General features: G+C 46.7%; 1 protein-coding gene across 3 annotated transcripts; it reads right to left on the reverse strand.

Annotated features, from left to right (window-relative positions):
• Nucleotides 1–1,225: 1,225 nt before the first annotated feature.
• On the reverse strand, nucleotides 1,226–10,142 carry POLR3H (RNA polymerase III subunit H). Of its 3 annotated transcripts, none has more exons than XM_054056811.1 (7): nucleotides 10,083–10,142; nucleotides 9,444–9,571; nucleotides 7,723–7,819; nucleotides 5,827–5,913; nucleotides 4,802–4,865; nucleotides 2,760–2,967; nucleotides 1,226–2,118 (listed from the first exon to the last, which is right to left on the reverse strand). In XM_054056811.1, the coding sequence occupies exons 2-7, from the start codon at nucleotides 9,552–9,554 to the stop codon at nucleotides 2,065–2,067; spliced, it is 621 nt and encodes a 206-aa protein (XP_053912786.1). In that variant the 5' UTR covers nucleotides 9,555–9,571; nucleotides 10,083–10,142; the 3' UTR covers nucleotides 1,226–2,064. The 3 variants fall into 3 exon arrangements, with proteins under 3 accessions (XP_053912786.1, XP_053912787.1, XP_053912785.1); XM_054056812.1 differs by having other exon boundaries at nucleotides 9,444–9,538; nucleotides 9,996–10,118; XM_054056810.1 differs by having other exon boundaries at nucleotides 9,996–10,113.
• Nucleotides 10,143–18,703: the final 8,561 nt, after the last annotated feature.

An 18,703-nucleotide genomic window follows, 5' to 3' on the forward strand; every position in this document is an offset into this window, starting at 1 on the left:
TCATTGCTGTGTGCAAAAACACATGGTAAAAAAAGAGCCTTCAGCTGTCGTGGATTGTTTATCTCTTGACATTACCCTACTCCAGGCTGCACTTGTGACTCTCTCTGCCTTCCCAGTTACATTCCTGTCCAGGACAGGAGGGACACTACTGCAGCAATGACAAACTTGCAAGCAGTAAGTGATTTATGTGCTTTCCCTGCATTATGGTGCCATAAACCCGTTTCCTCAAGTGCAGCTTGCCTTCTCCACAACAGGAGACTGATGTTGAGGAGCATCTAATTGGATCAGCACCTCAGGCCATGGATCCACCACCTCACTACGCTCCCAGCAGCCCTGATGCTGTGAAACAAGCTAAGCACAACAGCTACGTCGACGTACCTGGCCTTTTTCCCTCCTTCCCAGGCACTACCCCAGCACAGCCTGTGTGGAAGCTGCTCTGGCTGCTGCAGCTCTAACTTCCATCCCGCAAATTTCCACCTGTGCAAACAGATGGGGGTTCTCTGCCAACAGTTTGATTTGACCATACCTACGTGACTGTGCGTCTCAGTGCTACTGTGCTACAGAGAGCATGCAGTAAGAACCATAGAATCGTAAGGTTGAGAAAAGTTCTGCACACAGGATTTGAGGTGTGGCCTCACCAGTGCCGAGAACAGGGGGAGAATCACTTTCCTGGTCCTGCTGGCCACACTGTTTCTCTGCAGGCCGAGATGCCATTGGCCTTCTTGGCCACCAAGGCACACCGCTGTGTGTGCTTCCTGTCTGAGCAGATGGGCCTCAGTCGCTGTGTGAACCTAAGGAATTCTAGGCTCCCTTTTAATTAGGGCAATGCACCAGGAATAAGAGTTCAGAATTAAGGGGTTCTAACGATGCTGTAAGGAAAGTGCTGGTGACTCAGGCTTTGTTTCCGCAGCTGGAGGTTAAGCAGAGCCACTATCCCAGGGAATTACAGCCCCTTCCTACCAAATGTGGCTGTCTTTGTAATTACGTGCAACATCACCCTCCTGGCAACAGGCCCTGCATAGATTTTACTCGGTTTTGTTTGCCCCTTCCCTTTCACTGCTGTCAGGGAGGGTGACGGCAATTGTTTGCTATTGGCTGTTGGAGCCGCGCAAAGTGTTAGGCTCAACACTGTCTGCCTTGAAATCCAAGTAGCTAAAACTGCAGGAGGGAAGAGTTTTCTTCCTGCTAGGCAGGAAGCTCACAGTTTCCCCACAAAACATACAGGAAGGCAGACTGTGTGGTTTTTACTATTTATTCCATTTCTGGTATTGAACGCACCCCCACAAACAAGTGTTTAGCTTGCTCAAAGCAGCCTCAGTCCGATTCAGCTTGTAATTATGTATTTTCAGTCGAACTCCTGCAAAGTTTAGCTCATTCTGCATAAATACAGCCCACCACCCCGTGAAGTGCTTCCATTCAGCACACTGAGCAGCCCGTAGCTTTCCACACTGCTTTGTCTTCACAGAACCAAGTTGCTTACTGGGTAAACTACTGTGATTCCAGTTCTTTTTTTGGCTGAGTTAAGTTCCCATTCTTAGCAGAACATTACCACACACCCCTCCCTGCCCTCTCAGCAGCAGCATTTTCCAGGTCTCTGGAATACCGCATCTCTATTAACTCTAGCCTTTGGCTGTTTCTCCTGTTTCCCATCAAAGAACTGCAAGTTTCTGCCCCTCTAGGATCAAGCTCTCAGCCCAAGGGAGTGATCCATCTTGACAGGCATTCTCTCCTGCTTTCACTCACTGAAGTCAACTCCCTTCTTAATTCAGGCAAGTAAAGACCTCCCCGGTTCTCCCTCCGGGGCAGGAGACCAAAGCTCCAGCTGAGTTTGTGCTGCTGCTCTCGAGGCTTTTTGTGCCTGTAAATTCACTTCTAAAAGACAAGAGAAGACATTTCTTGAAAGCGACTGTCTCCACCTGGCAGGTTGGAAGCTGAGGGGAAAACAGAGAATGGCAGATCTAATTTCTTATTCAGCTTCAGAGGAGCAATGAGCACCAGCAGGATCCCACAACCACCCAAACATCCACCAGTAAAGACTTTCTGCAGAGCAGGCTATGATTGCAGCTAGCTGTTTGTCCACCACGACAGGAGGCCCAGGCCGGGCTCGCTGATCGATCCCTGTTCATGGAGAGAAGAGAGCACGCAATTGTAAACAGCAGAGAGAACACAGGAATAAACACATACAAATATAAATCCTGTGGGCTCTGGATGAGGTATTCGCTTTTTTTTCCTATCAGAGCTTGCCCAGCACTTCCACAGGCTCCTTTACACCCTGTCAATGCTACACCAAGCCTTCAACACTTGAAAACTGAACACGTGCCCATTCCACCTCCTGACTGTCCCAATTCCAGCTGTGAGAAAACACAGCTTTCATCAGTTTGTCTCTTGTGTTGCACTCAGGTGGGTCTTATGCCCAAACACCACACAGGAAAGACTGTTTAGCTGCCGTGTAAATTTGATGTGGTTCTCCCAGCTCTGTACTCCTCGTAGGCTCAACTCCTATCTGCAGTTCCTGCTTTGAATCAGCCTCCTGGGGGAACTCCACACCCTCTCATGAAGCGTTTCAACAAAAACACACAGCAAACATAGTGCAACCGCAAGAACAATCTCGTTTGCCCCCTTTCCACTCCTTTCATTTTGTGACTATCTCTGCTCCCTGATCAGCTTAGAGCAATCAGTTCCTTGGGCATGGGATGCTATTTTAGACATACAATAAACCACACAGTCCACAAGGCTGTATGAACTATGCACATCGTTACCACAAGAGTGTAGGGTGCCTCTTTTTTCTGGACTTCTTCCGTGGCATTCGAAGTGGAAGCCTCTGCAGAGCTTGGTCCTGTCGGTGATGTATCAACAAACGTTTCATCCACAACTCGGAAGCGGATCTCCTCCCCAATGTCCATGTAAAGATCATGGGCCCCTTCTTCCGTCTCATATTCCCACACCCACACCTGCTCCGCTTCATCACTGGCGGCATCCAGGGTTAAGGATGGAAACAATCAATCAGCACTCAGCCTAATAGATCACTTTCTGACAGTTTTGAGAACAGACCCAATTCAAAGCCTTTTCACAACTGTTTCTCAAGCCGCAATGCACTGCCCCTGGTCACCATGGGCACAGCCCAGTGTTGGTAAAAGCCCATGATTTAAGTATCTCAGGACTATCAGCTAGGCAGGGGACTTATACAAGATGAGTCCCAGCTAGTGATTATCTTTTACCATTTTTTTGTGGTAGGGGATTAAAGTTACTTCAGCTGTATGGTTAGATAATAGCGCATCTAATTGAGCTGGCAATGCACACTTGTAGCCCAGGCAGCCAACTGCATCCTGGGCTGCACCAAGAAACGTGACCAGCAGGGAGAGGGAGGTGGTTCTGCCCTTCTATTCCTCTTTCATGAGACCCCACTATTGGATTGGAACTATTGGATTGGGTCCAGAGGGGGCCACAAAGATGAGCAGAGAGCTGGAGCACCTCTGCTATGAGGACAGGCTGAGAAAGTTGGGGTTGTTCAGCCTGGAGAAGAGAAGGCTCCTGGGAGACCTTATAGTGACCTTCCAGTACCTGAAGGGGCTACAGGAAAGCTGAGGAAGGACTTTTTACAAGGACAGTAAATGGAGTGCTAGGATGAGGGGGAATGGCTTTAAATCGGAAGGGAGAAGATTTAGATTAGACATTAGGAAGAAATTCTTCACAATGAGGGTGGTGAGGCACTGGCACAGAGAAGCTGTGAATGTTCCCTCCCTGCAAATGTTCAAGGTCAGGCTGACTGGGGCCTTGGGCAGCCTGGTCTGGTGGGAGGTGTCCCTGCGCATGGCAGAGGGGTTGGAACTGGATGATCTTTAAGGTCCCTTTCAACCCATTCTATGATTCTACCATTACTAGCATGACTTTTTAATGGGGAGCTGGAAACTTAATTGAATAAAGAAGTTCCAAACCAGCAGTTTGGAGACATTGCCAATAATTGGGAAGAGACTGGGAAGAGATGACTGATGGGCAAATGTGGCAGATAATTTTTGGGGTGACAACCACAAGGCACCCCAAAAAAACCCTCCTTGCAGCATGTGCAGAAGGAGCAAGGAATGACTTGGCATTTATTGTAATTGCATGTAAATATGTGATTACATGCATGATGAATAATGTATGGCTTTGTGTAGCTTTGTGTATAAATGAAGGCAACAAACCCGTTAAATTATGCTTGATTTGAGGGGAAAAAAAAAAAATCCAAGCACCAGGGATTTGTGCAAACCTGAATGAAGAATGTCTCTCTCGGTGATGTAGTTATTGCATTATTGCACACTGCGTAATTGATCCACATTTTGGACAATATCAGGACCTCCCATCCTGTTTCTGACTTTCCCGCTTTAAGGTTTATGCTGCTGGGCAGAGTCGGGGTTACCCCCACAAAAACAGGCCCCCAAACAAGCAAATGCCCTCACACCCAAGAGGACCTTGCCTACCACAATAACATACATCAGGCACACGGTATATCCAGACATTACATGATGTGGTAAACCCATCATTCTGTCTTCAGCAGCAGCCAAGACCAGAGGCAGGGATTACAGCGCGGTTGTTCAGGGGACACTGTCATTCATTGCTATCAGTGGGCACAATGATCCTGCAAAACCGAATAAGCGTGAGGCCTGTCTAGCTGCGATAACGGTCTGTGGGACTTGCCCAACACAACGGCTTAGCTTCTGCCGCTGAGCACCTTCATTGTTGCAGCAGTGAATGCCTGTGGGGCCAGCACTGCACAATCTTTTCAAATGAAGTAGTAAAGTTATCCAAGGTGATCAAAGGATACAACTTCGCTGGCTGCTGCAGGGATTCTGGTGGGATGACAATATCGTCAAAGAATCCAATAGAAACTGCAGAGAAAAGAATTTGATGAAGACTGAAATGATTCTTTGCAAACGATGTACCACAGCAATTCCTAAAATGCATTTCTGGACTGGTTCTCCTTCCTCTTTCAGGATGGACATGTGAGATCATGCAGGAACTATTCTTTGAGCCACAGCGCTCAATTTCAGTTGGCAGCAAAGAAACCACCCAGCTCAAAGTACAAACAGCAACAGAGGGCACAGTCTTCAGGCCTGCTGGGAAAGGAAAAGGCTGTTCGGAACAGGATTGGAAATGAAAGCGTTCCAAGAAATGAGTCAGATGCTATAGAGGTCCGCGACAGAAAAGAGCTTACAAATCACAGATGCAAAACATTCAACAGCCCCCACCTCCCCCTTGAGATTCACGATGCTGAATTTGATCAGAGTGGACACGCCAAATTCAGCATATACAGCCAAGATAATCATACTGTCCTAACTTAACAACTGAGCAGAGGAGCTCACTCACATGAAGACTCCTACAAGAAAGCAAAGCAGCTCATCAATTATGTATTCCGTGAATCTGACAGCGCTTTTGTGCTCACAAAGACATTTCTCTGCCATGCTTCCAGCTACATAAATTTGCACAGAACTACAGGGAAGATACATCAGACCAACACGAGCCAGTGCTACTGCTTTAAAAAAAAAACAAGTTCTGTTAACTGAAGCAAGAAAATAAACGCAGTCTAAGCTCCAGATGGGTTTCGCCTGGTCTACTTGGGCATGCACATGAATGACAAAAGGAAAGGGAAGCGCAGACAAAACCATCAAGAGTAGAGGAAGCTGCCAGGCTCACTCTACTAAGCTCTCTCAGATCAGAGCAGCGCTGGAGGCCAGTAACAAGTCTTTAGCCAGCCCACAGACAGCACCGTACAACCTGCAATCACAGTCCTGCAAAAGACCCAATAGCTCCATAGCTCATACGCCCCTCATGTTAGAAATTGTGGTTTACCGTGAACGCCATCCTGGCTGCAGCTTTTAATCTGTCCAATCAGAATTTCATCCAGGAAGGGATGGAAGACCACGTAGCGGAAATGCACTTAAAAGAAAATCAGACCATTAATCTTATGCCCGTGTTAGTGAACTATACTCCTTCCACAGGGTGGCAGCCATTAAAACAAAACCCCCAGCTCCTACACACCCTCTTAAATGCCTCCCCAGTTTCTTTAAGTTTCCTTACAAGCACTGATTTGACAGAAAAAGGGGAATAAAAGTTCTGAGTCCTAACTGTTGTGTACGAATGCTGATAGCAGTTGATCAGTTGATATTACCCCATCCCTGGAGGTGTTCAAGGCCAGGTTGGATGGGGCCTTGGGCAGCCTGAGCTAGTGGGAGGTGTCACTGCCCACGGCAGGGGGAGTGGAACTAAATGATCTTTAAGGTCCCTTCCAAATCAAACTATTCTACGATTCTATGATCAGCAATGTCCTGTTCTCCGCTCTTCTTTCTTGCAAGAGTTTACACTCACAGAATTAAAATGTAACATGAAGAACAAAAGCAGGGCCTCTGTTTAAGTTGTGATGAGAGCATTCCTGCACAACACTTCAATGCCAAGAAATTATACTTTCAGCTGAAATTATACTTTCTTGCAATATTTATGATCCTTTTATCTTTGTCAGCAATGCCGTATTTTCTTTAAATGAAATATTTTATATCAAATCTTATCAGAGTAGGTAAGATTCACCAACATAACCAAAGTTTTCATCCAAGTTAAATAAAATGTTTCTAACTAAGCATTTTGCATTTCTAAGAATACTATATTATGACAATCTTAGCCAAACGATGCTTATGAGCAATTTAATGTCATTCTAGTTGTCCATACTCAGTGCTCCTTTTTACCTAAAATCAGTACGTTAAGAACAGAGCTGTTACCAGACACAGTAGAGTTATCAAAGTGCTCCCTCAGATTCTGAAAGTAGGATACTTCTTTCCAAGCTCAGAGAGAACGTATTCTCTTATTTCAGTTCAAGGAGTAACTCAAAGTTAAGAAGCTGATGGCAGATTAAAACAAGCAGGAAAGCCTGACATCCTCCTTCAGCATTAGAGAAGCTTTTATTTGGAGGGAGTAAGTTCTATTAGAGTTAGTGTTTAGACAGGGGGAAACCACATACATCAGTCCAGTTCCTTTATAAAGGAAACATTTCACGTGCTCAAGCAACGCTTCCAGACTGAAAACTAAAGGTAGAAAAATGTACCTCTTTCCAGATTATTTAAATAAACTTATCTTACCTTTAAAAAAAAAAGAAAAATGAAATTTAATTTTATGCATTTACTTCCAGTTTTCGCTCACATGGGTTTGCCAAAAGTCAAAGCAGAGACATTAGTCATTCCTTATTTAAATAAAAAAGCCATTAGAAATGTGTGCTGAACCAGATCTGTCTATGTCTCAAACGAAAATGCAGCAAAACTTCCAACTAGGAAAACAGCATCAAATGCCATGCGAATGTTATATTTAGAAACATATTTCAACATTCTAGCTAGGGAAAATAAGCTCCAAAAAGAAAAAATACTAGACAAATGCAGAATTATTCTCTACGGGCAGATTTCCAATCATCTTAAATTAAATTAACCCCTTCATTATCCCACACTAATGGCTCTAATCGTAGAGCAGAGATGGACTGCTGGAGAAGGCAAAAAGGACTGGCCATTTAAAGCTGTATTTGTACTCGAAAAATGCAAAGGGAAAAGATTTTTGCCATGTTTCTCTTGCCCTCCCAAAAGGAACAGAGTTAGGGCTATGAAGGTCAGTAAGTTCCTTTAAACATACTTTCCCTAACAACTGAACTCAGTTTACATTTCCAGATCACTAACCTTCTGCAAAACCATATAACTGAGGATAAGAATATACCTTTGGTATGTGATGCACCATCTCCAGGGAATATGTAGGAATCTTCCAGCTTTGTGATATCATACAGGCAGATGCAGAGGCCAACATTGTACACAACCTGCTCAAAGAAATTAAAAAGCAATAAATCAAGCAACCCACCAGGTTAAATCAAGTTTGTACACTGCACAAACATTTTCAAAGGAAGGCAACAGAAGGACAGACTGAGAGAGTCAAGGTTGTTCAGTCTGGAAAACAGAAATTTCCAAGGAGACCTTATAGCGACCTGTCAGTAACTGAAGGGGCTACTGAAAGCTGGGGAGGGACTGTTTATAAAAGCTTGTAGTGATAGGATGGGGGGCAATGGGTATACACTGAAGAGGGAAAGATTTAGACTAGACATAAGGAGGAATTTCTTCACTATGAGGGGGTTGAGGCACTGGCACAGGTTGCCCAGGGAAGCTGTGGATGCCCCATCCCTGGAGGTGTTCAAGGCCAGGTTGGATGGGGCCTCGGGCAGCCTGGTCTGCTGGGAGGTGTCCCTGCCCATGGCAGGGAGGTGGAACTGGGTGATCTTTAAGGTCCCTTTCAACCCAAACTATTCTATAATTCTAAGGGCAGCAGGATGGAAGAGAGGCCGGTTTGGCACACTCCTTGAATGGCCTCAGCCTCAACCATGCTGCATTGTAAGGGAACCCCAAACTTATTCAAGGGTTATGGAAGGATGTGTTTTCATTGGCTCTAGAAAGGGCACTGATACAGACAGAAACCCCTGAGGCAATTGTCAGCAGAAAGAGGACTTAACTTGCCAAGACAGTTGCCCACAGACATCATTCACCAGCCCCACAGCTTGTCCAAAGACTAAACGTACATGAGATACCCTCAAAAGTTTCTAGGCTTGACTCTGTCTTAAATGATATCAGCTCCAGGCAGAGATGATAACTTTCAGTTTCTCTGTCACTTCCGAGACTGCTTCAGGGCCTACAAAATCTGAGGCACCCACCAGTCATCAGTGGACAAGGGAAGAGATTTGCTTTGTTTGTACCTGTGTGTACAATCCTCACCCCTACAGGCTGCTCTTTTGAGCTCCATTCACAAGCCACAGTTTGAGTTCTGTCCCTGCCTGGCACTGAGAGCCGTATGGTCATGACAGTCCCAGAGGCTGCGCAGGGAAACTGTGCTGTGACCTCCCGATATACGACACAACACTTTTTTACATCCTGCACCAAAGATAAGCTACTTACTACCACGCTATATTTCAAATAGTAAGCACAGACCAGGGCAACTATTAACATCTTAATCTCTCTTCCAGTATTACCGTTCTACATTGCTTGAAACAATCTTTTTTAAAATTTGCCCACTGGATGGATGAGTTTCCATCCATTTTTCAGGCTGTTTGGGATTGCTACTCTACACACAAACCAGCAACTACTCTCACTTCTCTTCCACGCTCCTCTGCCCCATGTGGAGTCTCAATATCTTCCCAACAGATCAACAGCCATTAATGAAAGACCTCTCTGAGATGATACATGGCTGTCTCTTTGCTTGCAGCCTCTGATATTTTAGTCATTGCAGATGACCTTCACATCTAAACTATTCTGACACCTCACCTACACATCTCTTTAGGTATAGGGATGTTATGATGGCCTTCACATCTCAGTTATTCCAATACCTCATCCACAAGTCTTACTAGGAACAGGGATATTATGACATCTGCATTAACCTGTACATGAGCCACACTTTACCTTATTGGCCAACTTCTTGTTTAGCTCTTCAGCAATGGATTCATTCAATTTCCTCTCAAACTGCCAGGGAGGAATCCTTACTGTGTCAGTCATCTCTACCAGAACAAACATGGTGGCAGAGAGCGTCTCTGATGAGAGAGAGAAGACACCAATACCCTCAGAAACCGAAGCATTGAAGGGGAAACCAAGACCCCAAAGAACTGAGGTGGGGTGGGCCCGGAAAGCCACTCCAGTGCCTTGCACTGAGCTAAGCAGGGCATCAGCCTGGCTATCCCAATGAGGCAGCAGGGCTGTGAGGGGAGGCGAAGAGGAAGGAGGCGGTTAAAGAAGAGGGGGGTTAAAGAGGAAGGGGAGGATTAAGAAGGAAGGAGGGGGGGTTAAGATTGAAGGGGGGGTTAAGAAGGAAGGAGGGAGTTAAGAAGGAAGGGGGAATTAAGAAGGAAGGGGCGGTTAAAGAGGAAGGGGGGTTTAAAGGGGGGGGTTAAAGAGGAGTGGGGGGGAAGGCGGTGACGCTGTCGGTGTGGGCAGAGGGGCGAGCGCAGCGCAGCGCACCAACACCCCGGGGGATAGCAGGTCGGGGACGGAGGAGCCCTCCCCGCCGTCCCGTCCCGGCAGGGCCGCAGCCGCTCCTTCACCCACATGTGACACGCGGAGCCCCCGCCGCGCGCTGCCCCGGCACTTCCGGCGTCAGGACCAATCGCCGCCGCGCGCTGCCCCGGCACTTCCGGCGCCAGGACCAATCGCCGCCGCGCCCCACAGAGGGCGGTACCTCGCTTGGCCACGCCCCACTCCCGCCCCCCTCCGCTGGGGTAGGGGGGCGGCTTCTCTGATTCGTGTCACCCGGAGAAAAACCGAAAAACCTACTGCTTAGCAGCGAAGAGGGCCTGAGGATCACGGCATCCTCTAGTTGTATTAGATTGGAAAAGACCTTTAAGATCATCGAGTCCAACCGTGCCTGTCCTCTACTACACCACATCCCCGAGCGCCTCGCCTACCTGGCTTTTCATAGAACCATAGAATCACCTGGTTGGAAAAGCCCTCTTGGATCATCGAGTCCAACCATCCCTATCTGCCACTAAATTATGTCCCTGAGCACCTCGTCTACCCGTCTTTTATACATCTCCAGGGATGGGGACTCCACCACCTCCCTGGGCAGCCTCTGCTGGTGCCTGGTGACCCCTTTCCGTGAAGAACTTTTCCTTATGTCCATTCTGAACCTCCCCTGGCTCAGCTTGAGGTTGTTCCCTCTCATCCCATTGCCTGTCACTTGGGGGAAGAGACCAACACCCACCTCTCTGTAGCCTCCTTTTAGGCAGTTGTAGAGGGCAATAAGGTCTCCCCTCAGCCTCATTTTCTCCAGGCTAAACTATCCCGGTTCCTTCAGCCGCTCCTCATAAGTGAAGGAAGAAATTATTTGCCATAAGTTGCTAACCTATTATATATTTGAATATTATGTATAGATTCTGTGATTTTAAAACTAAAATGTAGGATTAGCTTGAATAATAACTTTTAGCCAGCCTGTGCCTGGATACTTGCACTTAAGTAAGGACTTTTAGCACGGCTGCAGTTAGAAAGAATGGGAAAGAATGTGAGTGTATCTAATTAATCCAGATAACAAAGACCAGCACAACGATAAGAGAAAGAAGAACCAGCTAGGACCAGATGCTACCTTGAAGAGGTGCCCAAGGAGTCTGAGAGCATGCGCAAGAGAGGGAGTTGAAAAGTTCAGCTGTGAGAGAGACCTATGGCCTTCATCCAGAGACCCCTGAAGAAGACCCCCAGATGGCAGAGCGCATGTGTAAGGGATGAAACTTACGTAAATAAATTCCGAGATACACCTGTTCCAGGAAATGTCATGAATATGTATGCTTTGACTGTATATAGCTTTTGTGAGTGGTACTGGAAGTTGCACACACACTAGGTGGAGCGATCCCCTGCATGCCCGACGTCACATTGAAGAATACCTTACTTAATAATCAAATTGGCATTGATTATTAGGTCTGGCTACTCACAGCATCAGATTCATAGAATCACCAGGTTGGAAAAGACCTCTTAGATCATCGAATCCAACCATTCCTATCTGCCACTAAGCCATGTCCCTGACCGCCTTGTCTACCCATCTTTTAAACACCTCCAGGGATGGTGACTCAACCACCTCCCTGGGCAGCCTCTGCCAATGCCTGACAACCCTTTCCATGAAGAACTTTTCCTAATACCTAATGTAAACCTCCCTTGACACAGCTTGAGGCCGTTCCCTCTCATCCCATTGCCTGTCACTTGGGGGAAGAGACCAACACCCACCTCTCTACAACCTCCTTTCAGGCAGTGATAAGGTCTCCCCTCAGCCTCATTTTCTCCAGGCTGAACAATCCCAGTTCCCTCAGCCGTTCCTTATAAGACTTGTGCTCCAGATCTTTCACCAGCTTCATCGCTATTCTCTTCTACGTGTTTCAGTACACAAGGGGATTGTTCCGCTCACCGTGTATCCCAATGGTAGTGGGTGGCAGGGTTTCATACACTGAATTGGTATTTATGTATTATGTTTCTTGTAAAAATCATGCATATTAATCACATCCCCCAGTACTAATTATAATAGGTGTCCTCTCCATCGTGCATGCTCCCCACAGTCCTTTACTGAGTCTGAGGTCTGCAAAGCAGCACCCTGCCCTATCTCACTGGCATCTGGCCCCTTCTGAAGCTTCCATATAAGATTCGAAATAAGCATTGTCTCAACCTCCATCTTGTTTGGCTCCTGAAGTACCAGCCAGATGCCAGTGTTCTGCAGTCTCTGTGCTTTCCTATTGTTCTATTAATCAAATATCCCGATACCAAAAATGCCAGTAAGTAAACTCTCCAAAACTCATTTTTGAGATTTAGACAGCGAGCACCCTTTATCAGGCCTGGGCAATATGCGGGAGCGATCTCCTTCAATCGTGTGCAGTGAGACAAGAGCTGGGGACAGAATAGATTTCCCACTTATAGGCATGTGTATACATTTCCCCATTTATGCATATTCTATTGCTTTCCAAGGACTAATTTTAATGTTATTGTGAACCTCACAGCAGTCAAAACTCTTGCTGATTTGGAGCTGGCTCCAACTCTGCCTGACCTTGCATTTGAGATGGGGAAAGGCTACAAAAGCAGAGACACCTGTTCAACACAGATCACACTGCACACAAGACATTATCATCTCCAAAGAATCCATGCTGTCTGGAAAAACGCTGCTTGAAAGAAACCATGCTGTCAGAGGGACATTCTGCCTGACTTTCAAAAAAAAAATCCAATTACTTAGATGAAATTTAACTCTACTTTAGCTTAAATCAAAAATATTCCACTTTTTGTAATAGCAACTACTTCTTGTATCAATCACAAAAAAGAGGACCTGGCTGTTCATGAACTCCCATCATTAGATGCATTCTACATAGCAGCTCATATTGGTTTATTCAGGGGTACAACACTGTCAGCAGAGTGGGTTTGGTCACTGTACACAAGGGAAGGCCCTCAGCAGCCACGTGCCCTGTGCAGGGCTGCAACCAGCAGGAGTAGGGAGGCGATCACACCCCTGTGTTCAGTGTTCACTGGAAGAAGTACATGAAGCTGCTAGAGCATGTCCAGAGGAGGGCAATGAGGCTGGTGATGGAGCTGGAGCACAAGTCTTATGAGAGGCAGCTGAGGAAATTGGGTTTGTTTAGCTTGGAGAAGAGGAAGCTGAGGGGAGACCTTATTGCCTTCTACAACTGCCTGAAAGGAGGCTGTAGCCAGGTGGGTGTTGGTCTCTTCTCCCAAGTGACAGGCAATAGGACGAGCAGAAATGGCCACAAGTTGTGCCAGGGAAGGTTCAGATTGGATATTAGAAAAAAATTTTTACAGAAATGAGTGAATCATTGGCACAGGCTGTCCAGGGAAGTGGTTGAATCACTATGCCTGGAGGTGTTCAAAGTGTGTAGATGTGGCACTTTAGGACATGCTTTAGTAGGCACAGTGGTGTTGGGCTGATGGTTGGAATTGATCTTAGAGGTGTTTTCCAACCTCAATGATTCTATGATTCTTGTAAACATGTCAACAGGATCTCATTTGTCTTTTTAAGATAGTAGCCCTGTGAATCACCGTAGTATTTAGTAGCCAGTAGTACAGTTTTAAAAGTTAACCCTTTCAGATAAACTTCCCTCCAGCTCAGCTTACTGAGGCTTGCACATGTCCCTGTGTATTGTGAACCTGGCAGACTGCACAGAAGAAAAGATCCCACCCATAGTGTGTAGATGTGGCACTTAGGGACACGGTTTAGTAGACATGGTGCTGTTGGGCTGACCATTGGACTTGATGATGTTAGAGGTCTTTTCCAGCCTTAATGATTCCATGATTCTGTGTGAGCACCTGCCCCTCCGCCACCCCTCACCATCCACTGTATTACTCTGTCATCACTACTGGTTCACCTGAAACAATTCATAATTGCAGTTACTGCCCTTTCGTTTATCATTTTTGTAAGCTTCAGTCCCGACAGGGCAGCAGAGATCAGTGTTTGCGCCTCTCCGGGAGCCGATATTTCAGCCATTTACCTACTTATCCAGCAAACCTGGGTGCGTTATAGCCTGTTTGTGCATGAAAAGTATTTTTATAATGGTGACTGCCCAGTACTTAGATCCAGGTTATTACCAGGTACAAATTGCCATCACATAGAGCTGGAATAATTTATTCTGAGTGTTAATTAGCACTAAAACCCCATTCTTATGGCATGATTTTGCAGACCTCAGTGCCTTCTGCAGTGAGAAAAGCAGCATGAAGGTTGGTGGAAAAGAAGGGGGTGTGCCAATGTCTGAAAATTGTTGGGGAAAATGAAAGGAGGTTGTTTGAAGTATGTTTAAAAAAAGATTCGCCAGGAAAACCAAACATCTCTGGCTGACAGTGAAAACTGCACTGTCAGCGTAACAGCTTTGATGCAAGCATTAAGTGTGTCATTCCCGCCAGCAGTGCGTGGTGGTACCGTAATGAGTGTTTTAGATAAGAAATCATTAAATGTTGAGCTGTCTTGGAGCAGGAAAGGGAAAAATGAGGTTGCAAATCCCGTGGCTAGGCCTCATTAACAAGATACCTGTCTTGGCCAAGGAGTTTCTTATCTCTTTGCAATTACTCTTGTTTCACCAGGATTTGTTGAGTTGGGTTTTTCTTTTTCTATTTGGATAAACATGGTTAATCTGCACTTGTTTGGTGTGTTTGTGTTAAACTGGGGGACCAGGACCAAATTTTCCCCTGTCACCTGAGAAGAGCAGCATTTTTCTTGGAGCAGCATCTCCCGTCTCAGCAAGGAACTCTGCTGCCAATGCAGGAGACAGTACTCTGTCAGAACACCTCAACCCAAATCCCCAGTGTTTCTCACTGTTCTCGTCCTACTTCAGGGAGCCTTACAAAGGCTCCTTTCTCCTGCACTACAGTCGAGGCTGCGCTAATCTCGGCACGGCACAGTTTTACTGGCACATGTGCCAAATCCCTCGCTGTTCTGTCCTGGCCTCATGCAGGTCTGGCAGGGCAGGGTTTGACCTTTAGCTGGAGTGAAGATTTTCTGCAGGGACTCATGGCTACTTTTTCACAAAAGAGAATCATTCCTGACCCTGTCCTTCTTCTGAGGACAGGGGAAGAAATAGGAGGACGTGTAAGTTTGACACACAGAATCACAGAATGGTTGGGAGGAACCTCTGGAGATCATCTAGTCCCATCTCCCAGCTAAATCAGGTTCACCAAGAGCAGGTGAATGTGTCCAGGTGGGTTATGAATATATCCAAAGAAGAAGACTCCATAGACTCTGAGGGCAGCCTGTTCCAGTGCTCCATCACTCTTACAGTAAAGTTGTTCCTCATGTTCAGGGGGAGCTTCCTGTGTTCCAATTTGCACCCATTGCACCTTGTCCTGTCACTGGGCACCACTGAGAAGAGTCTGGCCCCATCCTCCTGACACCTGCCCCTTAGATATTTATAAGCATTTATAAGATCCAGGCTAAATACACCCAGGTTGCTCAGCCTTTCCTTATGAGAGAGGTGCTCCAGTCCCCTGATCATCTTCGTGGCCCTCCGATGGACTCTCTCCAGTAGTTCCTTGTCTGTCTTGAGCTGGAAAGCCCCGAACTGGACACTATTCCAGATGCAGCCTCACTAGGGCAGAGTAGAGGGGGAGGATAACCTCCCTCGACCTGCTGGCCACACTCTTCTTAATGCACCCCAGGATACCATTGGCCTTCTCAGCCACGAGGGCACATTGCTGGCTCATCATCAACTTGTTGTCCAGCAGGACTCCCAGGTCCTTCTCCGTAGAGCTGCTTTCTAGCTGGTCAACCTCGAACTTGTACTGGTACAGGAGATTGTTCCTTCTGAGGTGCAGAACCTGACACTTGCCTTTGCTGAACTTCATTGTGTTCCCCTCTGCCCAGCTCTCCAGCCTGTTCCAGTTTTGTTGATACTATTGACACTGTTGATATTGGCAAGGTGATCACTCTGTATACTTTTTTATATAAGAACTGTGAGGTTAAACAGGGACAGGAGTTCAGGGGAATAGCAGGTTAAATACCTGGGAGAATGTGGGAAGTGGAGAGGAGTGGATGCAGACAGGGTGGTATCACACGTCTATTACCAGCCCATCCTAGGGCCTGGAATGTTAGCTCATTTTTCATCCTTCCAATAGCCATGCCCCAATGGGGGTAGTTGGGTGCCGAATATGAAGCAGACGAATCTCCCTTCAAACCTGATTTAAAGCCCCCCCAAAACAGCTGTGTGAGCAGCAGGGCTCCGAGGCCTCACTTTGTACTGACTTGTGTCTTACGATTGGGTCTTTGGTGTCTTGTAAAGCGCAGCCACCCAAGCAAACTCTTCCAGGGTGGGGATGTGCAGAATCTCTCTCGCCTTTATCACCTCTACCATGGCCAACAAGGGCTGAATGCAGCAGGCTGTTCCTCAGTAAGGACGACAAGATTCCTTTTCTCCATGCAGCTGCAAAACTTGGATACTGCTCTGGGGAAAAGGAATTGGAATGTGTGGAGAGAAAGCTGGCGATGATGCAGTCAGATGAGCTTCATGACCTTAAGACACCAGGCTACAAACACCACCAGGGCTGAATCCAACCAGCAGTTTCTTATCCTCCACCAGTAATATCACAGGCCATGGGAAATGATTTCCAGTCTCCCTCTCTGTAGGTAACCCCCCAGACCTCAAGCACTGTGTGCCTGGACCTTCCTACACGTGATGGATGTTGCTCCCTGGATTTTCTTCCTGGAGGAATTCTGTGTTTCATAAGCACCATCTCCAATGTAAAAATATAAACCAAAGCCAAACTTTGCCCTGTAAAACCTGGGTGTTGTCTCGACTCAGCTATCAATTGCACTCCAAGTTACACTATATCTAACGCTGCAGTTAAGGAATCTTGATGTTGGAGACTGTACGAACAGCCTCATTTTGCTGAGTGATCTCTTTTTGTCTCAGTAGTACGGACAAAATGAATATCCACTAATCTGCAGCATCTTTACACACCTTTTCATACAAAACCATAAAGTCTCTCAGCAGTACTGGGGCTTTTCCAAAACTTGGGAGCATAGCTCTTAGTTGCTGGATTTTTTCTAACTTCAGCTGCTGGAATCCAGGGATCGCAGAATGGTGTTTCCATCACTCAGAGAAAATCCCAGACATTTCCCATTCTCACGATTGTACAGGAAATCTGAAAAATACTATTTGAAGTTACCTGAAGGCTCAGAAACTGGGAGGAAAATGAAAGGAACCCTCAAATTATTTTGTTCAAGATCTCCTCTGCCCCCACATCCTCATGGCTGTTGGGGAAAACTGGCTCAGGGACATTGGAGGAGGTGAGCAATTATTTGCATCCAGCCTGCTTTGGCCCTCCTTTGATTGACTCCAAAGGAATTATGTATCTTCTTACGTACAAAGTCCTCCGTGCTCCTGCCTTTGCTTCCATCTCTGCAGGCATCTCCAGCACCCCCACTCCCACTCTCTGTTTGATCAAAGCTTCCCCTCTTCTTCTTTTATCATTTTTGCATGCTTGAGACTCTCTGCCTCCTCTACTGCAGCGCATGCCCAGAGCCACCTTCCAAAGAAACTTCAGATTCCCCATGATTTTTCCGTCCAGAGCCTTTAGTGACTACATGGGAGTCAGGTTATGATGCTCATCTCCTGTGTTCAGTTTTTGTTGTTTAATACGTGCAGCTGGGCACACGGCTAACCCTGCTGTACCACAAATCAGACAAGGAAATACAGGTATTTATGATATTCAACGTACAAATGTTAAATGAACATAGAACCTCTAGGGAAGAAGAGAGCATGTCCATACCACATGTCTCCAGCATTCTTCTGGCCACCAGCTGCTTCCAGCTTACAGCCCTCCTGGGCTGGATGTGCAGAGCTGTGCCTCGGGAGAGGGCGGGCCATCTCAGGAGGAACTCAGAGTGGAGACTGAGAGCTGGCTGGGTTTCACTTTATCTTCTTTTGCAAGGCTTTGAAGGGTAGAGTGGGGAGGTGAGCCTTGTGGCATCTGTAGAGGGTGAATGGGGGTCCTGTTTTGTCGTGGAAACTGCTTGAAATGCCACAAGCAAATTGTGGTGGGCAATGGCAGAACCCACCAGCACTTGGGGTTTCAGTGCTTCTTGGTGGTCTTGCCATAGGCTGGTATCTTCTGTCTATAGAACCTTTTTTTTTGCAGTATAGTTTATTGACAGGAAAGACACAACTGCTCTGTGACCCAATCCCTCTGCCAAAGCCCCTGGGACAGCCATGGATCAACTCCCAGCGGCCTGAATGGATGGAAACAACTGGGCAGAGCAGTCACGAAACTATCTCCTGACTCTGCAACCTGCCTTGTGGCTTGCCACACAACTTGCATGCCACCCTATAGACCCGGGTGGGCTGTCAGTAGAACAACTGTAGCCCCTGCTGGTGGAACAGGTCTGGCTGGCACCAGTGCCTTCAGTGACTTGGAATGACTCAAGGAAAGAGCCATGTTTAAGAAACCAGAAGCAACCTGCAACCACCTTGTGTCAAAAGGCACTCGTGACAGCTCTTTGCAGCACTGACACTGCGCTGCGGTTGTTCAGGGTTCTTGCAAATTTTATTCCAGGATCACAGGGTAAGAGGCTGGTTTTGGCCACCCTTCTCCTCCAAAATGGAGCCAATATCACCTAAATTTCCCCCAAAGGATGTCTACCCAGCCCATTCTTAAAAACATCCAGTGATGGAGTCTCCGACACTTCCCCAGGCAATCTACTGGAGTAA

This window comes from Cuculus canorus, chromosome 1, assembly GCF_017976375.1.
Source record: "Cuculus canorus isolate bCucCan1 chromosome 1, bCucCan1.pri, whole genome shotgun sequence".
In the NCBI taxonomy this organism is placed as follows: Eukaryota; Metazoa; Chordata; class Aves; order Cuculiformes; family Cuculidae; genus Cuculus; species Cuculus canorus.

Coding starts and splice junctions, on each gene's coding strand:
- POLR3H (XM_054056811.1), bottom strand. CDS start 9,554: ATGTTTGTTCTGGTAGAGATGACTGACACAGTAAGGATTCCTCCCTGG. Junction 7,820..9,443: donor ACAAGAAGTTGGCCAATAAG/GTAAAGTGTGGC, acceptor TTCTTTGAGCAG/GTTGTGTACAATGTTGGCCT. Junction 2,968..4,801: donor CTGCAGCAGCCAGCGAAGTT/GTATCCTTTGAT, acceptor GGATGCCGCCAG/TGATGAAGCGGAGCAGGTGT.